The sequence below is a fragment of the Ipomoea triloba genome, chromosome 6 (genome assembly GCF_003576645.1).
Source record: "Ipomoea triloba cultivar NCNSP0323 chromosome 6, ASM357664v1".
In the NCBI taxonomy this organism is placed as follows: Eukaryota; Viridiplantae; Streptophyta; class Magnoliopsida; order Solanales; family Convolvulaceae; genus Ipomoea; species Ipomoea triloba.
The window spans coordinates 21,611,419-21,633,031 of record NC_044921.1 but is presented as its reverse complement, the minus strand read 5'-3'; the positions used below and the strand labels follow the sequence as shown (position 1 = coordinate 21,633,031).

The 21,613-nt window shown below is 34.3% G+C and overlaps 2 protein-coding genes across 2 annotated transcripts; both read right to left on the bottom strand.

Moving 5' to 3' along the window:
- Window positions 1-436: 436 nt before the first annotated feature.
- On the bottom strand, window positions 437-9,632 carry LOC116021786 (ABC transporter G family member 24-like). The gene is made up of 14 exons (XM_031262263.1): window positions 9,334-9,632; window positions 9,090-9,166; window positions 7,755-8,021; window positions 7,243-7,306; window positions 7,011-7,157; window positions 5,398-5,432; window positions 5,151-5,224; window positions 4,103-4,995; window positions 3,151-3,447; window positions 2,308-2,799; window positions 1,756-1,904; window positions 1,258-1,547; window positions 1,028-1,161; window positions 437-744 (listed from the first exon to the last, which is right to left on the bottom strand). The coding sequence occupies exons 1-14, from the start codon at window positions 9,582-9,584 to the stop codon at window positions 588-590; spliced, it is 3,327 nt and encodes a 1,108-aa protein (XP_031118123.1). The 5' UTR covers window positions 9,585-9,632; the 3' UTR covers window positions 437-587.
- Window positions 9,633-13,405: 3,773 nt separating this feature from the next.
- Window positions 13,406-16,482, bottom strand: LOC116021531 (pentatricopeptide repeat-containing protein At1g60770). The gene is made up of 2 exons (XM_031261951.1): window positions 16,151-16,482; window positions 13,406-15,154 (listed from the first exon to the last, which is right to left on the bottom strand). The coding sequence occupies exons 1-2, from the start codon at window positions 16,385-16,387 to the stop codon at window positions 13,910-13,912; spliced, it is 1,482 nt and encodes a 493-aa protein (XP_031117811.1). The 5' UTR covers window positions 16,388-16,482; the 3' UTR covers window positions 13,406-13,909.
- Between the last annotated feature and the right edge of the window lie 5,131 nt (window positions 16,483-21,613).

The following is a 21,613-nucleotide window of genomic DNA, read 5'->3' as shown; positions in this document are numbered from 1 at the left end:
TTTATTTGAGAAAAGACCTATAACCATATTGCACTTCTTCCTCATAAAGCTTATTTGTTAACCTGGAAAAAATAGTTATTTTTATGTTTGATTCGTGCTTTGACCTAAGAAAATTTTGGTCAATTAGTGAAATGGTTTTTTGAAATTTGAAAAAATAAATTCAACTTAGACGTATAAATTAATTTTCATAAATAACAGAAATGTTGTTCTTTAAATTGTACTTGTTATTTCCAGTTTCCAAGTGTAGGGCACTCAATTATAATTAATTTATTATAAAAAGGAAAATGTTAAACATATATATAATTGTCACTCACAAAACAACCACTTCATGATGTGATAAAATACTAGATACACTGTATTAATTTTCCTTTTCAAATATAAATATAAATTTTATATTTTTAATCTTTAAAAAATAGAAGTAAATAATACGTAGTAATATTTCAACCAAAATTTACATAAGGTTAGCACGGCATAATACAGAGTAGGCAACACAGTGAGAGTTGCAGAAATCAATATGTGGTATACAGCCAATGTGTTGTGTGTACTTTTACAACACAAAGAAATGGCGGATGGATAAATAACCAGACTCACTTCTTTTGGAAAACTATCATGCCAACAAAAGCCACAATCCGACTGCCTAAACCTGTAAGGATGAGAATGGCTATACAAAGACCCCAATTGTGAATATCATATCCAAATGTCTGGAGCGCCCCGCAACGTGTTATGAGCCATACACCGTAATATCTGAAAATTATTAACAAAATATTCGGTTATACATGTGCTTCGGTTTGAATGAAGCTTAAACCACATCTAGCTCAGTTGTAGAGTTTAAATTTTCTTCAATGAGGGCCCGTCACCCTCACACAGAGTCTTGAGTGCTTTGCTTTTTTCCCAGGCTGAGATCCTTCCCATTGAGGATTCGAACCTGAGAAATTGCTAGGCACTACGCCCACACTCAGACTTTCGACCACTAAGCTATGCCCCGGGGCAGTTTCGTCTAATAATGGTGTCATGTGTTGATGTTTACCTTTCTGCATTTGCAATAACAAATCCTTGGAGTGCCCATTTTGGATAGCATAAGTCAGCTATGGTGTTGAAAAACTTGCTACCTAAAGGTCGAGTTGCGACAAGTGTCAAGACCACAGGAACAAGAACAGCACACTACAAGAAAGGGAGAATACAGAGTTAGTCATTGTGGATCTAGAAAGAAACTGAACTGTGATTATGAACAGTTCTCCATAGTACACCAGTACTCACCAGCTGGGCGGGACCTGAATCAAGAAAGATGGCTAATGCATAACCCATGCCAGTTACACAATACACAAGGCAGAGTAAGATGATGTAATTATCTGTGAAAGAGGACCTTGGATTGCAGAAGAAGTAGAACATTGAGAGATACACGGCAGGCTTAATTAGTGTATTGAAATGATCTATTGTGTCTTTGGAAACAAAATGAGCAAGACTGCTAATTCCAGAAGCACTTTCTCTCCAGTATTGCAATTTGTCCAATGAAAATGTTCTCAATGCCGCAACTTTACACAGCAAAGCTGGGGAAAAAGGATTTTAAGAAAAGATGTAGAGCAATTCAATAATTTGGAAGAAATTGCTTAGATAAAATATACTGCATTATAGAGGTGTGATGACAAAGTTCTTCACTAATTTTTGCAAAAGGAATCATAATTAGTGTATAGTAATCAACCATGTGTTATTGTAAGAAATTGCTTTAAAAAAACTATAAATTTGGTTCCAACTTACAGACAGCAATTATTGTGTGCACATAACCAGGTGAACCAAAAGTTTCATCCTTTACTTTGGTTAGTGACCCCAAGCAGGCTCCAGCAACTAATAGAATGAGATAATCCATTGCTTGTGTTTTTGCTTCTCGTAATCTCTGCTTGCCCACCCTGAGATCAATTGAAGAAAAAAAAAAGGAATGATTTAATTCATAAATAGAATGTGATCCATCCTTAGTGAATTAGCAGCAAATGAATCAAATTAATGCCATTAAAAGCAGTATCATTTTGCAGTGTCTCAAAGCAAACTTATTCATGACTGTGAGACATTCATTAGAACTTTGCACTATGCTTTGGAATGCACTGAATGAATAAATAATATATCCTAGATTTCACATCCACCTCTTGGTCTAACTATACAAAATTGGCTGCCATTCAAGAATGCTTAACTCATCACTTAAGTATGCCAGCATACTGTGCAACTATACCAAAAAAAAAAAGAGGAAAAGGAACCAAAAGAGCGAGAGAAATTCAAAAAATAAAAAAGATTCCTAAATAATTATATACTTCGTACCTTCCAAGGAAGTACTTATACTGCAAGAGAATACTTGGGGTTCTCCGATTGGAAAGGTCCTTTGACCTCAAGAAATTGTGATGTAAAATATCACGATGCCGCTCCACATTGCACTTCATATCTTGCCATATTTCCCCAGCAAAAGAATGTTCCAGATTGATATCACCAGAGAGGATATGATCGTTAATATTTACTCTTGTTGGCAAAACAGCATCTTTATGGCAATTCTGCTGCATATCTGGGGGCACAGCATATCCATTATGAACCATCCATGACACAGGAAGCTCATTATAACTCATGTTTGAACTGGCATTTGGTCTAATCAGCCCCTCCAAAACATCTATGAAGTAGTCAGGAGGATTAACTCGTTCAGGAACATTGATGCCAAGACCTGCAAAGTATTCTTCAACCTTCTTAGCTGGGCCATGATAAACTGTTAGACCTCCTTTTGCGAGAAGTATCAAATCATCAAACATCTTGAACAAGGTGTAGCTGAAAAGAAAAGAGGCTATAAGTTATTTATTTAATGACTTTTGCTTTCTGGTATTTTATAAAATTTAAGGTAGGTTGATTGAAGAACCACCATAGGATTCTTCGTCATTGCAATATGCAACTATAAAACATTATATAGGTGTAACAGCCATTACCAGGAATAAATGAAAGCTTTCCTATCATTACGCAAGTTTATAATTCATATTTTTGGTAATTGTATTGTATACACTATAAGTGTGAGCTATATATTTAGTAAATAAGCAGTTAAGCACATAAACTTGTCCTCAGATAAGGAAACATTCTTTGCAGAGCAGTACATAACTCAAAACAAATTGTTACAGTAACTATTACCTTGGTTGGTGGACAACCATACAGATGTTTACCCCTTCAAGAGCTTCACGCCGGAGTGCTCTGAGAAGTAATTGAGAGGATGCACTGTCTAATCCAGAAGTTGGCTCATCCAAAAACAGTAGTGAAGGTTCAATTACCAGCTCTAGCCCAACATTTACTCGTTTTCTCTGACCTCCGGAAATGCCTCGCTTCTCCACAGTGCCAACCAAGGAATTCCTTACAGCCTGTAAGCCCAAGGAATCAATGACCCTCTCAACAATAAGAACCTTATCTGGCTCTGGCAAGTCTGCTGACAGTCTTTCATCAGTTCAAGAAGTTAGAAGCTGTTTCTAGTTAAACTACAAGGCAAAATAATGTCATAAATGTAAAAGAAACAAAAAACATGATTTCAGAATTTTATTTATCTTAATATTGAATTCACAGATCATTATTCTTAAAAATATAGGACAGCAAAGCATTTATGAATAACTAGGCGTAAGAGCAACCAGTTCCATTTTTCTATACAGCCTTATTTCATTGAAACAATCTAGCCTGTAGTATCTTTGTGACTACAATTCAGTTAGCTTAAACATGAATTGCAGTCATTGCTGATTTAGAAGAAGCATGATTTGTTGATACTTAAATAAAAGAATTGAGAATGAACCCGTGATAGTGGTGTTGTTGAATCATGAATGTACATGCTAGTGAAGAGAGCTCTCTTCTTGTGTCTATTTTTCATACAGCAGCATGCCAGCAGCTCAGCTAGCACTCTACTGGGACTCTGGAAGGGTCAAATAAATTTAATCCATACTCACTATGTCACATAGAACAATGAGTTTTAACTTGCTACATTATAATTTTGGCAATTTGTCAATCACTGTTATATGTTCTCCACAGCTATTTAAAATTTGAGTAATTTAATGTAATGCATATACTCCAAGGACTTAGCATAAGGAAAAGTAGTATCACATACCTGCATTTTGCACTGAACCAGAGATTCTCCTCAACTGTCAAATTTCCATGAACAATATCATCCTGTGGAACAAAACCAAGAATTTTTCTGTACGAGTGGATTGATTCTGTCTTTCCATTTATAAAAATTGAACCAGTTAAGGTGCATCCAACAGTTTTTCCAGCTAGAGCTGAAAGAAAAGTAGTTTTTCCTGCTCCAGAAGGGCCCATGACAGCAGTAACACGCCCAGGCATGACTTTCCCATTGATTGACCTCAAAAGATGTTTGTTTTTCCCTTTTAAAGTAACAGTTAAGTCTCTGAAAGCAATCTCTATTGTTGGCCTTTTCCTGATTTCTTTATTTGTAGCCATGGAAATTACACCTGAGAAGGTAAGACTTTTATTCTGCTGCTGCTGAGCCTTCTCTTTTTCAAGTTGTGCATATGCATACTTGAACATTTGGCTATGTGTATGAGCTTGTTTCCCTTTTGGCACCCTAGTTTTCAAATTTTTATCCTTGATCTCTGAATCAAAGGATTCAGAATTATCAAAACCAATGTCCTTCATCATCTTCATGTATGGACTTGGTTCACTTTCAGTTCCATCAGATGAGGCAGCTGATTGCATAGACATCATAGAATTAGATGCATGCATATCACCATCTTGATCATTTTCTGTTTCATTTAAAACTGTGACAGCTTTATTGCGAGAAAGTTTGAGTGAAACTTGAGAATGTAATTCAATTGCATGCTTTTTAACAGCATCCTTTGCAGATTTCCACCTTGCCTGTGCTTGTACCCTCTCCTTTACACTTTTTGCAGCTGATTCCCTGGATCTAGCACGTCTCCTTTCCCGAATGGTAATTATTTGGTCCGAACAGTTGTAAATTATGAGGAGAACGGTAGATAAAGCAACCTGAAGCAAAATGACAAAAGAAAAAGGATAATGGCAGGAACCAAGTCAAGTTAAAACTCATAGTATACAAACTTTTACACAATTAGTGTCCCCACTCTTCCGGAACAGCAACAATTAGTTTAACATATACACTGATATAGGAATAGGAGACTCACTATAAGCATCACTCCATATGCATGCATATTTTGACTTGAAGTATTGGGATCACATGAAGTCAACTTGAAACATCCTGCATATTCATCGAGAACACCAGATCTTCCATGAATAAGTCAACAATGTAGAAGAAAAGCTATTCCAAACTCTATGGATTTGGTAAAGGAAAATGAATCAACTAGTCACTAGGAGCGAAAAGATTTTAGGTCACTATACCCTATTGGACATTCTTACTATAATTCAACTTACGTTTCTCAGCTGTAGAACCAGTAGGGCAGTAATTCCTGAAAATGCAAGATAAAGAATTAGCATCACTATAACAAATGGAGGCAACAAATTTTAAAGTAAAAATAAATAGATAAATAAATAAGCACACATCTTCCCAGTGGCAAGAATTGCAAATCTGATTAACTGATTAATATGATTCTTGAATTTTTTTATTCTCCCCCCCCCCCCCCCCCCCCCCCCCCCCCCNTCTTAATCACACGCAAAAACTCTTCAAAAAACTACAACTATTGAGGATGATCTTAAAGTTAAACAAAAAGAAAAACTCAATCTAGAAAAAATGTTATCAAGAAATAGTTACTCAGTATCAAAAAAAAAAGTTTGAAGTATCCATATAAGTGTGAATGCAGTGTTGCGTGTTCTGTTCAATTTAACTAAAGATTCTTAACAAGGTTCTAAGTTCGACTCTCAATGAGAACGACTTATTAACAATTGTAGACATACTCGAAAGTCAAAGGAATTTGAAGGGCTATCTCAAATTGAATTACATAATTGCAATCACTCCATCAAATAAAATAGTAATATTGTCAACTAAAAGATAGATAATACGGACAACATGACAATTTAAGGAATTTAAATCTTGATAATTTATGGCTATTTGATTAAAATAATTCATTAAATGAACTTTAAAATATGAAAAAAAAAAACTATATAATATATTAGTGTATATGGTCTGAAAATGAATTTATTCATATTTTGGAGCTATTTCCTCGTATTTTCGCTAAGTCGGTTATCAACGCATCAATACTATTCATATCCTATCAATCTATCATGCTAAGTTGGAAAATGTCAAATAAAATTTTGAATTTCTTTTTTTGAAAATTTCGCCTGCAGCAAAAAAATACGAAACAATCAAACCGATCTCTCAGGGCGAGGGAGGGTGAAGTGGTGAACCCCAAATCTTCCTCAAAGTTTCGTTGAAACCTGTAACGCTCACAAACCCTAGCTCCTTCATCTTCTGTGGGAATCTCTGTTGTTACATTTCAAGGTTGATGTTCACACTCGTTCATTTCGTTGTTTCAACTTTAGTGCTCCATTTTGAGATTTCGCTGTTCGTTTAGGATATGTGATTGGATATCGTTAGGGTTTTTTTCGGGATTTAATCTTTCGTTTTCGAGTGTTTTTGCTTACATGAGAGGGGTATTTCGATTCCGTTTCTCGGGGTGGCTGATGTATGGGATGGATTCCACATGAATCCGTGAAGTAGGTTTTTGTTTCACTTTGAATTCTAGATCATGCAAAATTTTATCTGTGGAATGATAATGGAGTGACGGTTTAATCTTCTGTTGGTTCTTTTGTTTTCTTTATGTTTATTTGTGATCTAGGACTCGTGTTTTGTTAGGAGATGATTGAATAAGTTGGATGCGATTAGCTCTTATTAAGTCTGAAATTTTAGCTATTGTACTTGTGTTATGATCTTTGCTGGCTTAAGTTGGATAGCAGAAGGACCAAAAATGAGCTAAACTGTGAATTTCTTTTTTTTTCCCCCCCCCCCCCCCCCCCCTTTCTTTTGGGTGAGAGAATTTCTTAAAACAAACTAAACACTGTTATTGGAAGACTCAGATAGAAATCAATACCCACTACTGCAACGAATCCTCTCAGTGTTTGATGGACAGTAGGATCCTGCTGAACAGAATATTTCTGAGCTACTAGTAACATCCGCCCAAATATTTGCCCCACCACAAGTATGATTTGACTGTCTATGAGGTAACTGGTAGTTATATCTGAAGTCACAGATCAATTAACATGTTACAAAAAATAATGAAGTAAATAGATAAGAAGCGACATTGTATAAAGTATCAAACTTACGGTTCACATACTCCAGTATTGTTATTGAGTCTTGCAAGTGGGCAATAGGAGCCTAAAGGGCAGGCTTCAAAAGATTCCAGAAAGTTTTAGAGATTGTTAACTCTAATTTACAGTCAAAAGTATATATTCCAAAAGATTGTTATCTTTTAAATCACCAAGTAGTCAAAAGCACACATGAACAGAAAGTGATGTTTTGAAGACATTTACATAGTTAAATTAACTGATTTTAATACAATAATATATCTACTTGTAGAGTCAAATGAAATCTCTAGTATTAAGTAGTACAAGATAACCTAAGTATAGCATTAAGGTGCAGTCATATGTTTAGCACAAGATAACAGTTAGGATAGCAAGGAAAGTTAAGCAAATGCCCTCAAATGGAGGGGCTGTTGCCAGCATGCTAAACTTCGAGTTGGAAACATATTGAACATTCAGGAATAAAGACAATGTGGGTTTGTTGACAGAAAGGAAAGTCACCCAAGGACAGAAACATAGGCTTCTGGTATACTTACGTATCATACAAGTAATGCCATGGGGACAGAAAAATCCCTCGCAACAAGGCTGACAGTCAGTGGTTCTGGCGGGTATATCTTTCAAATTTCGGAGGTCAGGGTTCTGATTTGAACCAGTGCTACAAGCCCACCCTGGCTCACAACCAGATATCCAAGAAGTAAGATTACAGTTCCTATTAGGATTTAGGTAACTCATTGAATTCATGAACATGTTACTAAAGTAGAATCTTATTTCTGCTGCAGTACATAACCTTTGTTGTACATCTCCTGTTGAATGACACCAGAGAAAACATTTCAGTTAGAAATTACACAAGAAAAAGATTGATGTGTAAGAAAAACCAGAAAGGCATAATGGGCAATGTCTACATTGCCTGTTGAATTTTTTTCCAGATTTATATGTAGCATCATATTACTTTCATATGCACCTTCTACAGGAAAAAGGTATATATTTATTTCCATTTGTGTAAAGTATTTATGCAAGAGAAGTATTTTTCTATTTAATATATCATTGACAACCTATGCAGGCAAGGACATCATTGCATCTACAGATCTACAACCTTTTAAATATGAAGAACTACTCCCTACTCAAGGTAGAGGGGGAGGGATCACAATTTCAGTTGGAAGCCATTGTATGCCTAATTGCAGCAACCAATGCAAAGGCTAACAAGTTTTGTGATCTGTCAGCCTTTTATTTCACTTAAAAATCCAAGTAAACCTATGGTCAAATAGTAACCTGATAAAACATTAAAAGTAATCCTATGATACTAATAATGTATTCTATGGAGAAGTATCTCACATACCCAAGTCACTAAAGAAATTTACAAACTATACTAGTAATCTTTCTTGTAGATGCATAACAGTTTTAGGGCTTAGCCATCCACCAACAGCAATAAAAATCAAACCTAAGCCCTTTTAGGCAGAATTCTGAAACCTTACCAATTTAGCAAATCCTAGTTGGCTTGTCCTGCTGATAATACTATGCATGAAAAGGTATATTCTGGTTTAGTAACTAACGAGATTCAGCACTAGAGACATCCATCCCTCATTAACTAACTACAGTGGGATTTCGGACTCTATATCACCCCCACACAATTCTGAATTCTCAAAGGAACTTAGGTACATTGTTTAATGTACCTCTCAAAGGAACTTGAGTTGCCATTGAGAATAACAGTAATATTAAGCAACCAACACAATAAACAACCTGAAAATCCTTTTAGTTCAGAAACAATAATAAAACAAAGAAAAATCTAAAGATAGAATTTCCAAATCCTCTTTTGCTTCACGGATATTTTTCTTTTCTACGGAGAAATATTGCATAACAAAGTACAATATTACCTCTGGTTCTGGCAACACAATCACTCAGGAATCTCAAATCCTGACTAAAATTAAATGCATTATTCCAATCCTTTTCCCTGCATTTCGAAAGAAAAACAAAACTTAAGCTGGATAGCTAGTAATCAAGTTTAACTCCAACATAAAATTTTCTAAATTCTATATATATTTTTTGAAACAATTAAATTCTATTTATTAGTTTAAAAAAAAAAAAATCTACCGTAGTATTTATTACTTTTTAACTTACTTGTCTAAAATGCAGAAACTGGATTTCTCAGCCAGCTCGCTAGAGAAAATCAGGGAGGTCACATTGGCGAGACGGCGGTTGACTTCCTGAGTCATTAACTCCCGCACCGCCGGATTATCGATTTTTCCGGTATCGACGCCGCCGGAGTCGTCTACATTTTGACAAAGTGCGAGGTCCATTGCTAAGATCACGGCGACAATAATGCCGATGAATGCGGAGAATGACGGCGGCATCTTCCGCCGCCACAGCATTTCCTTCTTTGCTCTGCTTAGCTTTGAGCTTCATCCATAGCTTTAAGACTATATAACATTTTAACAGGAGAAGAAAGAGAATCATGACGTGAATAAGAAAATAAATTTGGCAAGAGTGGAGCTTGAAGTGGGACCTACTAAGACCACGTCTTGGCCTTAACGTCGCCGGCGCGGAGACTCGGAACCGGATCTGTTTTTCCTCGAACCGGTTCATTCAAACGATTTTGCTCAATACGGAGTATTTTTATTTTTTTTTTGAGTTATTTCTATTTTTGTCTCACGAATATGAGATTATTTTCATATTTGGTTTATGATTATTAAAATTTTTAGATTTGATCTCACAACTTTTAAATTCTTATCACATTTAGTTTACAATTATAAATTTTTTTAGATTTGGTCTCATTGTTTTTAAATCTTTGCCGCATTCGGTCCTCGATTATTAAAATTTTTAGATTTAGCCTCACAACTTTGAATTCTTTGCCACATTTAGTCCACAACTATTAAAATTTATAAATTTGATCGGATGATTCTCTACTCCAAAAATTAACAACTAATATCCCTTCTAATTAAATAATTTGTATTTTTTGTACAAAAATATTCAGTGTTTGTAAATTTAAATTTGTAATATAATTTTAATTTATTTAACTTAGATTTTAACATTATTAAAGTTTGCATATAATAATTGTATTTTGTAATCATAATATCATTAATTCAACACCATATTAACTTATAAAGTTGATAAAATATATAGTTTATAACTTTATTTAGTACCATTGGGAAAAAAATGAATAAAGCGATTTGAGAGGGAAAAAAGTTCAAGAAAAAAGTATTAGAAAAAAATAAGTTTACCCTTAAGATAATTCACTTACCTGAAATTTTATCATCGATAACTAAAATTTATGTTGGGTAGACTAAATATGATAATGATTTAAAAGTAATGGGGGTCAATCAACAAATTTTAATAGTCGGGAACCAAATGTATCAAGGATTTAAAACTCATGGACCAAATTTTAAAATTTTAATAGTCAAAGACCAAATGTATATTAATAGTCTCATACTCGTGGGACCTAAAGGGAAAATAACTCACCCGGTTGACGTGCTCTATGGCCTATGATATATAGGTAGTTCTCTTGCACATAGTAAATAAAGAGATATCTTACTTTGGTTTAATATAACAGTACTACTAAAATAAGAAATCTTCATGTCTCTTCAAATGAATGTTGGTTACATATATATACACACACACGTGCTCGCACATTTCACTAAAATGTATTCATTAAATCCAATAAAACTAATTCAAGTGGTAGATCACTCGTTCAAAAAAAAAATCGTGTTTTCATAAAAAATAAAAAATTGTTGAATATTTTGCTCACTGATTGACATACCCTATGCTATATGGATAATTCTCCTACACAGTAAAACAAAACATATATGACTTTACATTAATTGAACAATATTACAGAAATAAGAGATTTTCATGTCACTTTTTAAGTGTTTATATAAAATGAATACGGTTACATAATATACACGCGCTCGCACATTTTCACTAAAGTGTATTTATTGAGCCTAACGAAACTAGTTCAAGCGATAGACCACTGACTACCTACTTAAAGTCAACACTCCAATAATAATGTGCGTTCCTTTGATCTAGTGCCTGCTCTAGAAGCTTTATGAAAATAGTAAGAATAATGATATATTGATCCTTTATATATATAAATTGATGTACTTTATATAATTAACTCATGAAACGATCAATTTCTTTATGAATAATTATTAATTATTAATTACATTCTAGTAGCACTAAATTGCACTCTCATATAAGAGGTTGTTGGTTTGAGCTCTAGTGGGGACATTATTGACTTTTTTTTAGTACTATTGACTTTATTAGAATGTAGTATTTGTTCATAGTTACTTTTCTCAATTAAATAAAGCACAAATAGCCAATATCGCCTCCACTGAGGCTCGAATCCATCCCCTCCCATGTGGGGTGCAACCGGGTGCCACTAGACCACAAGGTCTTTGGCACAGTATTGACTCTTTATGTTTCAATAGGTTGAGAAAGTAATTATGAACATATGCTATATTATAATAGAGTCGGTTGTAAAAAAAAAATGATTAATCTAGCAGGGTATTGAACTATTGATCGACTCATTTTGACCATCTCTCACAAGGACATTGATGAATAAAATATTTGATTTAAATAGTATTTTTACATATAGTTATCGCGTACATAGTTATATACGCGTCTTACGCTCTTGGAGCAACCGGCAATTGTTATGGTTGGTCAGTTGACCATTTGACTTGACTTCAGATTTGAGATGGACACAATTCGGCCATGGGGCATAATGTTTAAGGTTGTTGGAATTTATTAGCAACATTTTTCATTTGGAGCTATTGTATCATTGTAATCATCTGGAAGCCATTCTATATCCGTTTTATTTAATTATTACTAATTTTATGCGACTAATAGTAAGATATTTGTAAAGGAATGTATAATTTACTATTATAGCAATACAAACAAAAAATATTAATACTAATAACCTAAATCATTTTCAATAATGCAAAAGCATAAATAAAATATTGAGTCTGGTTTTAAATAATAAAAAAAATTAATTAAAAAAAGGAAAAAAAAACTTACATATGCAGAGTATTTGTTTTTAAAAAATGCAGGAAAATCTTGCGAACATTCTGGTTACTAATTTAATGCATCAAGTTTTTACCATAAAAAAAAACGCAGGAAAATGATTTTAATGTTTCCATATTTGTAATTTGTGACGCTCAACTTTGAATGCTATGTATATACCCGCCTAATTAATTGGTCAAAGTTAATGTTAAATTTTATATTGTATTTTTAATATACAAACATATTCATAGTATATGTTCAACAATTATGACAACTCTAGTTAGGATAAGATTCGAACTTAAGACCTTCATTTTGGAAATGAATGAATAAGTTAAGGATAATAAATAGTTAACGAAATATTCCGTTATTAAAGTTTACAAAATACTGATAAAATAGAAGGTAAAGTGAAAAAGATAATAATAAAATCAAAATAATATGAACGATTCATTTCAACAAACAATTGGATCAAATCAATATTTTTTAGTTTTTGTTATGACCTAACTTTATTGACTCTTAAATATTCCTTTATTAAAGTTTACAAAATACTGATAAAATAGAAGGTAAAATAATAAAATCAAAATAATATGAACGATTCATTTCAACAAACAATTGGATCAAATCAATATTTTTTAGTTTTTGTTATGACCTAACTTTATTGACTCTTAAATATTCCTTTATTAAAGTTTACAAAATACTGATAAAATAGAAGGTAAAATAATAAAATCAAAATAATATGAACGATTCATTTCAACAAACAATTGGATCAAATCAATATTTTTTAGTTTTTGTTATGACCTAACTTTATTGACTCTTAGATTGTTACGGAGTAAGTATTATATATATATATATATATATATATATATATATATATATATATATATATATATATATATATATAGCTCTCATTTTTTAATTTATCAATAAATATTTACAACATGCTAGCAACTAAAGAAGGATAGGGCAATGATGGGGTGTTAGAAGAAATCAAATGACTCCACCTCTATCATATAATTGTACTATATACTTTACTAATGGTATAAACAAAAATCAGAACTTCATTAAATACAAAATACACCCGTCTTACAACACTACAGAATACGCTTAACATTTTAACGATGAATTACAACTATCAAAATGATCTCATTGAACAATAAAATTTTTATATACTGAAAAACACAACATGCAATGCTTATTACTATACTGAAAAACACAACATGCAATGCTTATTACTATAAATAGAAAAAAACGATTGTATCAGTATCAAAACATTGTTTTCCCCAAGTCCCGAACCTTGTACCCAAGAAAAATTGATTCATGATCCAGTCTATTACTTCTTAATAGTAAAAGCATACAAGAATGAGTTACATCAGCTAGAGACCCTAAATGAATATTATTCATAACTGTTACGGCCTTATGGGTATAGACTTCAGAGGCACAGTGATGAATATCCATCACAGTTTGGATGAGCAGTTGCTCCAGAGCACCATGCTCATCAGTCGGGCTCGCTAATATATTTTGGCATAAACAACACAAGAATGACTCTGCCTAGTCACATAACGTAAATTGAAAAAGAGCATATGATGTTTACGCCTCATCTACAGAGTAACAAACTACAAAAAATTCATCACCTGAGGCTGTAAATATCAGGATTATGATGGCTCTTCAAATCAAGATTGAACAGAGAGTATTGTATGTATGAATGTTACTCCGCACTAATGAAATCCAACAATTTCTTGGCTTCCTCACTCAGCTCTGCGTTCTCCATTTTAACGCGCCTACGCATGATTGTAGATGTTTTCCCAGCAGCTGCGTAAGTTCTTATCAATGATTCAAGTAGCTCAGCCCCCAATTGATCTTCAGCTTTCTTCAAAATTCCCAGAACACGTTCTGCACCTTCAACATCTTTGTTTGTTTCAAAGTGTCTCATCAATTCCCCAACAATGACAGGTGATGGAACCCATTTCTGACCATCCCCTCTACCAGTTGTAATTGCTTTCTCAATACAATCAACTGCTGAAGAAATCTCCCCCTTTTTCAGATAATAATCCAGAAAAATTTCCCATGTTTTCGCATTAGGCTTAGCACCACTCCTTTGTGCCCGTTTTCTGAGCTCTTTAGCCTTTTTCAATGATCCTTGTTTAGCATAAGCTCCTATGAGGGCATTTGCAACGCGAATGTCATATGTAGTTTGTCCTGACTCCCACTCCTTGAAACATTTCTCAGCACCTGGCATATCATTCAAGTTTACTAATACCTGAATCATATTGAGATAACTTATATTTGCAGTTTTGGGAAAAGCAAGCCTTACGGAACGCCATATGCGATATACTTCAAGCAAGTTTCCAATCCGTCCATACAGTGTGATGAGGAACTGGTAGGCAGTAAGATTTCTGGGAGTATTTTTCTTCTCCAACTCCTTAAGTGCCTTCTCGGCCTTGACTGATAAACCAGCATCGGCATAAATCGATGCCAAATTGCTGTAAGTAGTCCAATCTTCAGCGACTCGGCCATCCCTTTTCATCTCATCAATAACCCTCTCAACACCAGATATATCACCTAGTGCAGCAAGAGCCCTCATCCAGATATTATAGGTGAAAGAATCCGGCATAATGTCACACTCCTTCATTTCTTGAATGATTGCTGGAATTTTTTCGGGCTGACCTGTTCTTGTATACAGAGTCATCAAGCTGTTGTAAGGCATAGAAGTTAACGTTAAATTCAGTTCTTTCATTTTCTCAATTAGGGCCTCTGCTTTCTCAGTCATTAATTCCTTGCAGTAACAGTTCAGAAGAGCACCATAAGTGAAGTGATTCTTTGATGTCTCTGGAAGATTTATAAAATAAGCCTCTGCTGCAGCAATGCCTTTACTTTTTGCAACAAGATCTACATGTATACCTTGATCACTGGTAGTCTTGTTCATGCCCCTTTTCTCCATTGTTTCCGATAACTGTATTAAGTAATATGCTAAATGTTAATGCAGAATTCTTGTTCTGTGCTAAATGTTAACCAAAAAAATAGTCACATTAAAGTGCGGAAAACACTGCTTTATTACCAAGGGAAATACTAAGAAAAAATTAAAACACTTAGTTCGGATAATGATTAAAAAAACTGTACTCGTTTACAAACTAGAAACCATACCGAATAAGAACAGAACAACCTTCAAATAAAATTCAAACATACAGAGTATTTATAATAGGCATAAAACTAATGTCAGGCTACGAGATAGAAAGTGATGAAGGAGAGCTGAAGATTCATTAAGCCAGATGACATCATGCATGCAAGAGTTTCACAAGCACTGATGCATGTATGACTGGGATAAGTATACTGCATTATATTTTGTAGTTCTATTCGGGGAACAGTGAATAAAGATATCCCTACACATCAAGTGAACACTAAGAGGGCAGCAGGGCAAAAAAAGCTCATGGTAGCTTGGGGATAATGAGGTCACTTATTGGATCCCAGCAAACCTCGAGAAGTTGAATGATGACATTGAACACTCTACCTTTACTATCCAAAGGAGCCAGCCTTCTAAAGTAAGTGTGTGTGTGTGTGTGTACAGCTAGCATACCATCATCACTAAAGATCTCAAAAGTTGCAGTAGAAAATACCAAAAACACAGATGAAAAACTGCATTAATAGTAATCTATGGAGTAATTTTATCAGTACTAATGTAGCATCATAAAGTCCAAATTTACCCTGTCCATCTTCATCATTCTTTCTTTCTGCTAGACTTTTCCCTTTTACCCTGATTTCACCAAAACATAGATTTAAACTACCAAATTGCCAGAATAGATATTAATTTTCTTCTTCCTTTTAAGAAAAAGGAAACTATTTTACTATTACGGCACATTTACTGCCTACAATTTCAAGTCCGCACAAAATCATTAATTTCTGGAAAATGAAAACAACGCAAATGCAAATGAACAAAGGTTTCATGACAGACCTTGATGGCCGGGGAATAGAGCTTGCGTTGCCGGAGGAGATTGACTGAGCGGCCCACCTCCCATTTATACGCGCTTTTCTGGGATTTCAAGAACTCGTTCAGATTTTTCCCGACACTGTTCTCACGTCCTCCTTCCTTGACTAATTTCCTGTAAAGCGCTTCCTCCAAGTACTTCTTAGTAGACCTCTTCCCAATGTTCTTCGTCTTCGACGAGAATCTCTGTATGAACGACGCCATTTTGATGAGCTTTCTTCTGGTATTGCCTTGATTCGTTGGTTCAGTTCTGATCAGTGTGAAAAACCCTAGTCAGCTGAGGACGAAGAGTGGAAAGAGTGGAAGAAGTGGGCTGCTATGGATGGGTAAGCCCAACTGGTTCTGATCATCTTCTCTTTTTTAACCCAAGTAATTTATCCAATTAATACTGTTTGGGCCTGGGTACACCTAGGCAAGCCCATTAGGCCAAAGTTAGGCCTATTTTAGTTTCCAACATTCAATAAGAAAGGGTTCAAGTTCGAGTCTCATCTTAACCAACAAATGATTTTGCAAATGATAGTTTCTCATATGTTAAATGATATACGACTTGTGTTGCCCATAAACTTGTTAGTGAGATTGTTTTGTTGCAGTAGCTAGAGTCACCGGTCACGTACAATCATGCGAGTTTCACCATAAAGCCCTTCCCATTTGTGACTTTTAGTGAGATTTTAGAATAATAAAATCTTTGGGGGTTGTTTTTTAACAAATGGGAGGGAGAGCTTTTGTTGGGATCTTTCTCCTGCAAAATAGGAGATTTTGCAATATGCTAGCCCCACATTATTTATATGCCACCTGCGCCTCACTGCGAGGCGCAGATTTTGCGCCCAGGCACTGCACGCGCCCGCCTGGGCGCGTAATTACCCTTTTTTTAAAATTTTTTTCTGTTTTTTTTTATTTTGCTTTATTTTTTAATTTTCTTTTTTCACTCCACCCCTATTTTCTTTTTCCTAATCACACTTACAAAAACTGTTCAAAATCCACACCAAAACCCCCACTATTGAGGAAGGCCTAACACATTCAGGTAACAATTGTGGACTTTTTTCGTAAATTTTGGTTGTTTCGTTGTCAAATTGTAAAACATGGTGTGTTACTCCTTTATCTTGTTATCGCTGATGTTTTGACTCGTGATTAATGCGCTCAGTTGGCACATGCAGTGCACACACCCAACTAGGCACTGTTGTTGAGTTGTGATGGGACCACTTCACTACCAAAAATTAAGTGTTTGCAGTAAAGTCCCAAATCTTCTCTCTCATTCACATATGTATCCAAACCTGTAAAAATCATTAAAGAATTTCTATTGAGGATGAAGGAGTAGTGTAGTAAATAATATAAAATTCATAATAGATAACATTACTGACAGGCCATGCCATTTATTAATCTACTATACTTCTTGGTAGCAACATTTGAAATCTTTTTTTTTTTTTTTAAAGAGAACACTTGAAAGCTATATATCAATCATATCAGTGTTGGATTTGTAAGGACCACACAAATGTAAAAGTTAGAACCTCCAAATGGTAGCATTGATGGAGAATTGGAGACCTTCCTTGTCAACTGGCTGCTATCCTTTTTGGAAATAAAGAAAATTCAAAGTCACTTATCTTACTTGAAATGGCAACCACAACCAAATTGATAAGGTAATTGGCTTAGTAATTAATTACCATAATGTTACAAGTTCAACTCTCAATGTGAACTGCCTATTAACTTTATTGGTTTAGGCCGGTCAGAGTCCCAATGTGAGTTTCACTTATAATGCACTCTTCGGTAACGACTCTAAACTTTCTCATAAACAAGAAAAAAAACACTATAAAAAAATGTCACACAAGTTATTCTATGTTAGTACCATAAATTTTAGAAAAAATTAAAGTACAATTTTAATCAACGAGATGTAAAATAACTACGAACTTAATTTTTATGTTATAAGTGTCACTCTTAGTTTATGAAGTGTAAAAAAAATAACATTTAAAAATTAAAAGTAAACTCATTAACATGTCATATTCGTGCATCATAATGCAAAAAAAAATAAAAAATTATTAATATGTAATAACTGATCACTAAAGTTCTAATGAAACTCTTTTACTAACTCTGACAATCCACGATCGTCCTCGTCATTGAAAAATACAACTAACAAGTTACTTTTTATTTTTTTTATTTTTATCAACCCACGAAATATGTTAAAGAGACCCTAATTGTAAGAGGTAGTCGACATGTCTTTTTTTTTTTTTTTTTCATTGAAGAAGGTGACCAAGGGACATGCTAGTCGCTTTTTAATTTAAATTTCATTTTTCGTATATTTCTTCTCATAAATTAAATGGAATGTCTTTAAAAAGTATTGTTTGTTGATTTTATTTATTTTTAAGGGAAAAGGGTCAAATAGGCCCTCGAACATTTCATAAGAAGTCAATTAGGTCCACGAACTTTTAAAACGTGCAATTAGACCCTCAAACATGTCAAAATAAGGCAATGAAGCCCACGAACAGGTAATTGACCTGTTATTACCGGTCATTTGGATTTTCCGGCGACCGACGAGACTTTCCGGCCACCGATGACACAGTCCGGCGACCGGCGACGACCGAATCGTCGCCGGCCGCCTTCTCCGTGAAGAAGGCAACCAGAAATGGCTGTCTTCTTCACGGAGAAGGCAACCAGATCTGGTCACCTTCTCCGTGAAACCAGAACTCTGGTCGCCTTCTCCGTGAAGAAGGCAACCAGGTGAAGAAGGTGACCAGAACTCTGGTCGCCTTCTCCGTGAAGAAGGCGGCCATTTCTGGTTGCCTTCTTCACGGAGAAGGCGGCCATTCGCCGGACTGTGTCATCGGTGGTCGGAAAGTCTCGTCGGTCGCCGGAAAATCCAAATGACCGGTAATAACAGGTCAATTACCTGTTCGTGGGCTTCATTGCCTTATTTTGACATGTTTGAGGGTCTAATTGCACGTTTTAAAAGTTCGTGGACCTAATTGACTTCTTATGAAATGTTCGAGGGCCTATTTGACCCTTTTCCCTATTTTTAAATAACATCATTTGATGTGCTGACATATATATAGTAAAATATCGCGTGTTTCTGTCTGCTTGGTTCTGTGAGTGTCAGACTACGTGACTAATTTTGGTGGATATGAAAATCAACATCATTTACTATGAGACTTTTTGTAGTTTTTTGTAGGTACACATATGAAAGAAAAACAATAATTAAAAAAAAAAAAAAAAGAAGGAGTGGGGGTTAAGCACCCAGCGGCCGCATTTGTTGAGCACCAGAATAAAGTTTTGTTTAATTTCATTTTTTTGACCTTAACAAATCACACTTTAATTTTTCTTGAATACTATTGACTCTGTTACAATGTTGTATTCTGAAGCACAAAGAGTCAACGCTTACATTAGAGATCAAACCTATAACATCTCACTTGGAAGGGTCACAATTATGCCGCTTGACCACAAGACATTTAGCTCTCTACTATGTTATTTGTCCTCAATCTCATGCTTAGCTCCACAAAAAATCATCTATAAACCACTAATGGTAATACTCAACTGCAAAAATATTATTTAAACTCTAAAAATTGAACTTTTATTCCTATTAAATGTTTAAATTTTATTGAAAGAAAAAACGTAATAGATAAAAATCATGATCCTGTTATATTAAAAACCAAAGCATAATACATATTAAAGAGTAAAAAATAGAATACATATAGAATTATTCATAATGCTGTATGTCGGTTGATGATGATAATTGGAGGTTTTTTGAGAGTTGAGACACATTGAATGCTGTCAACCATGGGAAGCAAGATGGGTAGACCCCTGCAGGGGAAAGTTGAAAATAATAATTTTAAAAGGACCAACTATACGTTACGTCACTAAATTTAATGAAGGCCCCACGTACATGCGCCAAAACCAGAAAAGCAACAATATAATGTGAACATTTGTAATTTTGTTTGTTTTTTCTTTTTTGAAAACAACATTTGCAATTTTGTACGATCCAGAAAATGCAACATATATTAATCCTGAGATGGTCGGACATGTATAGTTTGAAAATATCTAGGTTAAATACTACCGTAGAATGGGCAGAATGTAACTCTTGTATTTAAAAGTTATTAATTCAATTCTTCTCAACATCTTTTGAATTGAGTATGTTGGGTTAGTGTCATATATTTATCAAAGATCTTGTGGTCTAGTGGCACTTGGTGTCCCGATTTACATTCTTACATGAATGATAGGAGTGTGTTCGAACCTCAATGAAGTCAATTGTTGACTCAAAGCTATTTATAAGCCGTGTTGGTTTGAGCTGGTCAGTTTAAAAATTCGAGCCTGACTGAAAATTTTTCCAACTTTTGTAGTTGAGTTATGGGAGTTATGCGAGAGATTTCGGCAAATTAAAGAGATGGCCTGGGTACCAATAATGTTGAAGAGTTGAAGCCATGAGGTGTATGGGTGAAACTAATGAGGGGTGAATCTCTGCTATTGAAAATGTCGACTTTTGAGGGAATGATATTCATTTTGAAGCACACTCGAAACGATTCTTATTTTGAACTTTTTTTCTTTTGCCTTTCTAATCTCTAGATTAGACCTTATGAAGTATTAAGTAATATTTTTCAAAGTTTAGCATTTTGATATCGGGTAACTTTTCGCTGATTCAAGAAAAGATACATTCCAATTAAAAGACTAGTTCAATTCGTGAAAAAAATTAGTATTAATTCACAAGGTAATAAATTAAAAAGATAAAAATGAAATTTTTGTTCTTCTTCATCATCATCCACATTTGACAAAGAGGAAGAAATCTTTCTCTTTATCAAATTTGGATTTGGATGAGTATGCTAAGCATTCTATCTCCTTGTGAGAGCGCTTGTGTATCATTATTCTAAAATGTATAGTTAATATCGAATGTACAAATTTATTTTTTTTATATTTGCGTAACACTCAATGTCAATCATCCAAATCTCTGCCCCAACAATTCCCTTCCAACACCTCTCAATCTCTCAGTTGTACGTGCTTACCACTATGCCAAAAATTATAACTTCTAGTGAAGGTGCAACATTTACTGACAAAAGTTATAACTAGTAGCAAATATGTAACTTTATTTATTTATATTTGCATTGCAGACAATACCACATTTTGATGAGAAAAAATTGAAAATCTTTTTGGTTTACAAGGGGAAAATGCAGTCAAATTAAAAAGACTAATAAGTCGTTCCTGCTATGATGACTCAAACTTGTTATCTCATGGTTATCAAATCAACAATCTGATCAACTTGAATAAGGTTGTTAAAAAAATTAAAAATATTAAATTTCTACTTACTTGTTTGTGAAGAAAAAGGAGAGAAATTTCAATCGTGACCGTTCCAAATAATAAATTATACTAGAATTTACTTTGCATTATGGACCATAGCCAAAAATTTGACGGGTGCCATTAAACCTCATACCCTTTTTGTTTACATCATATATATAT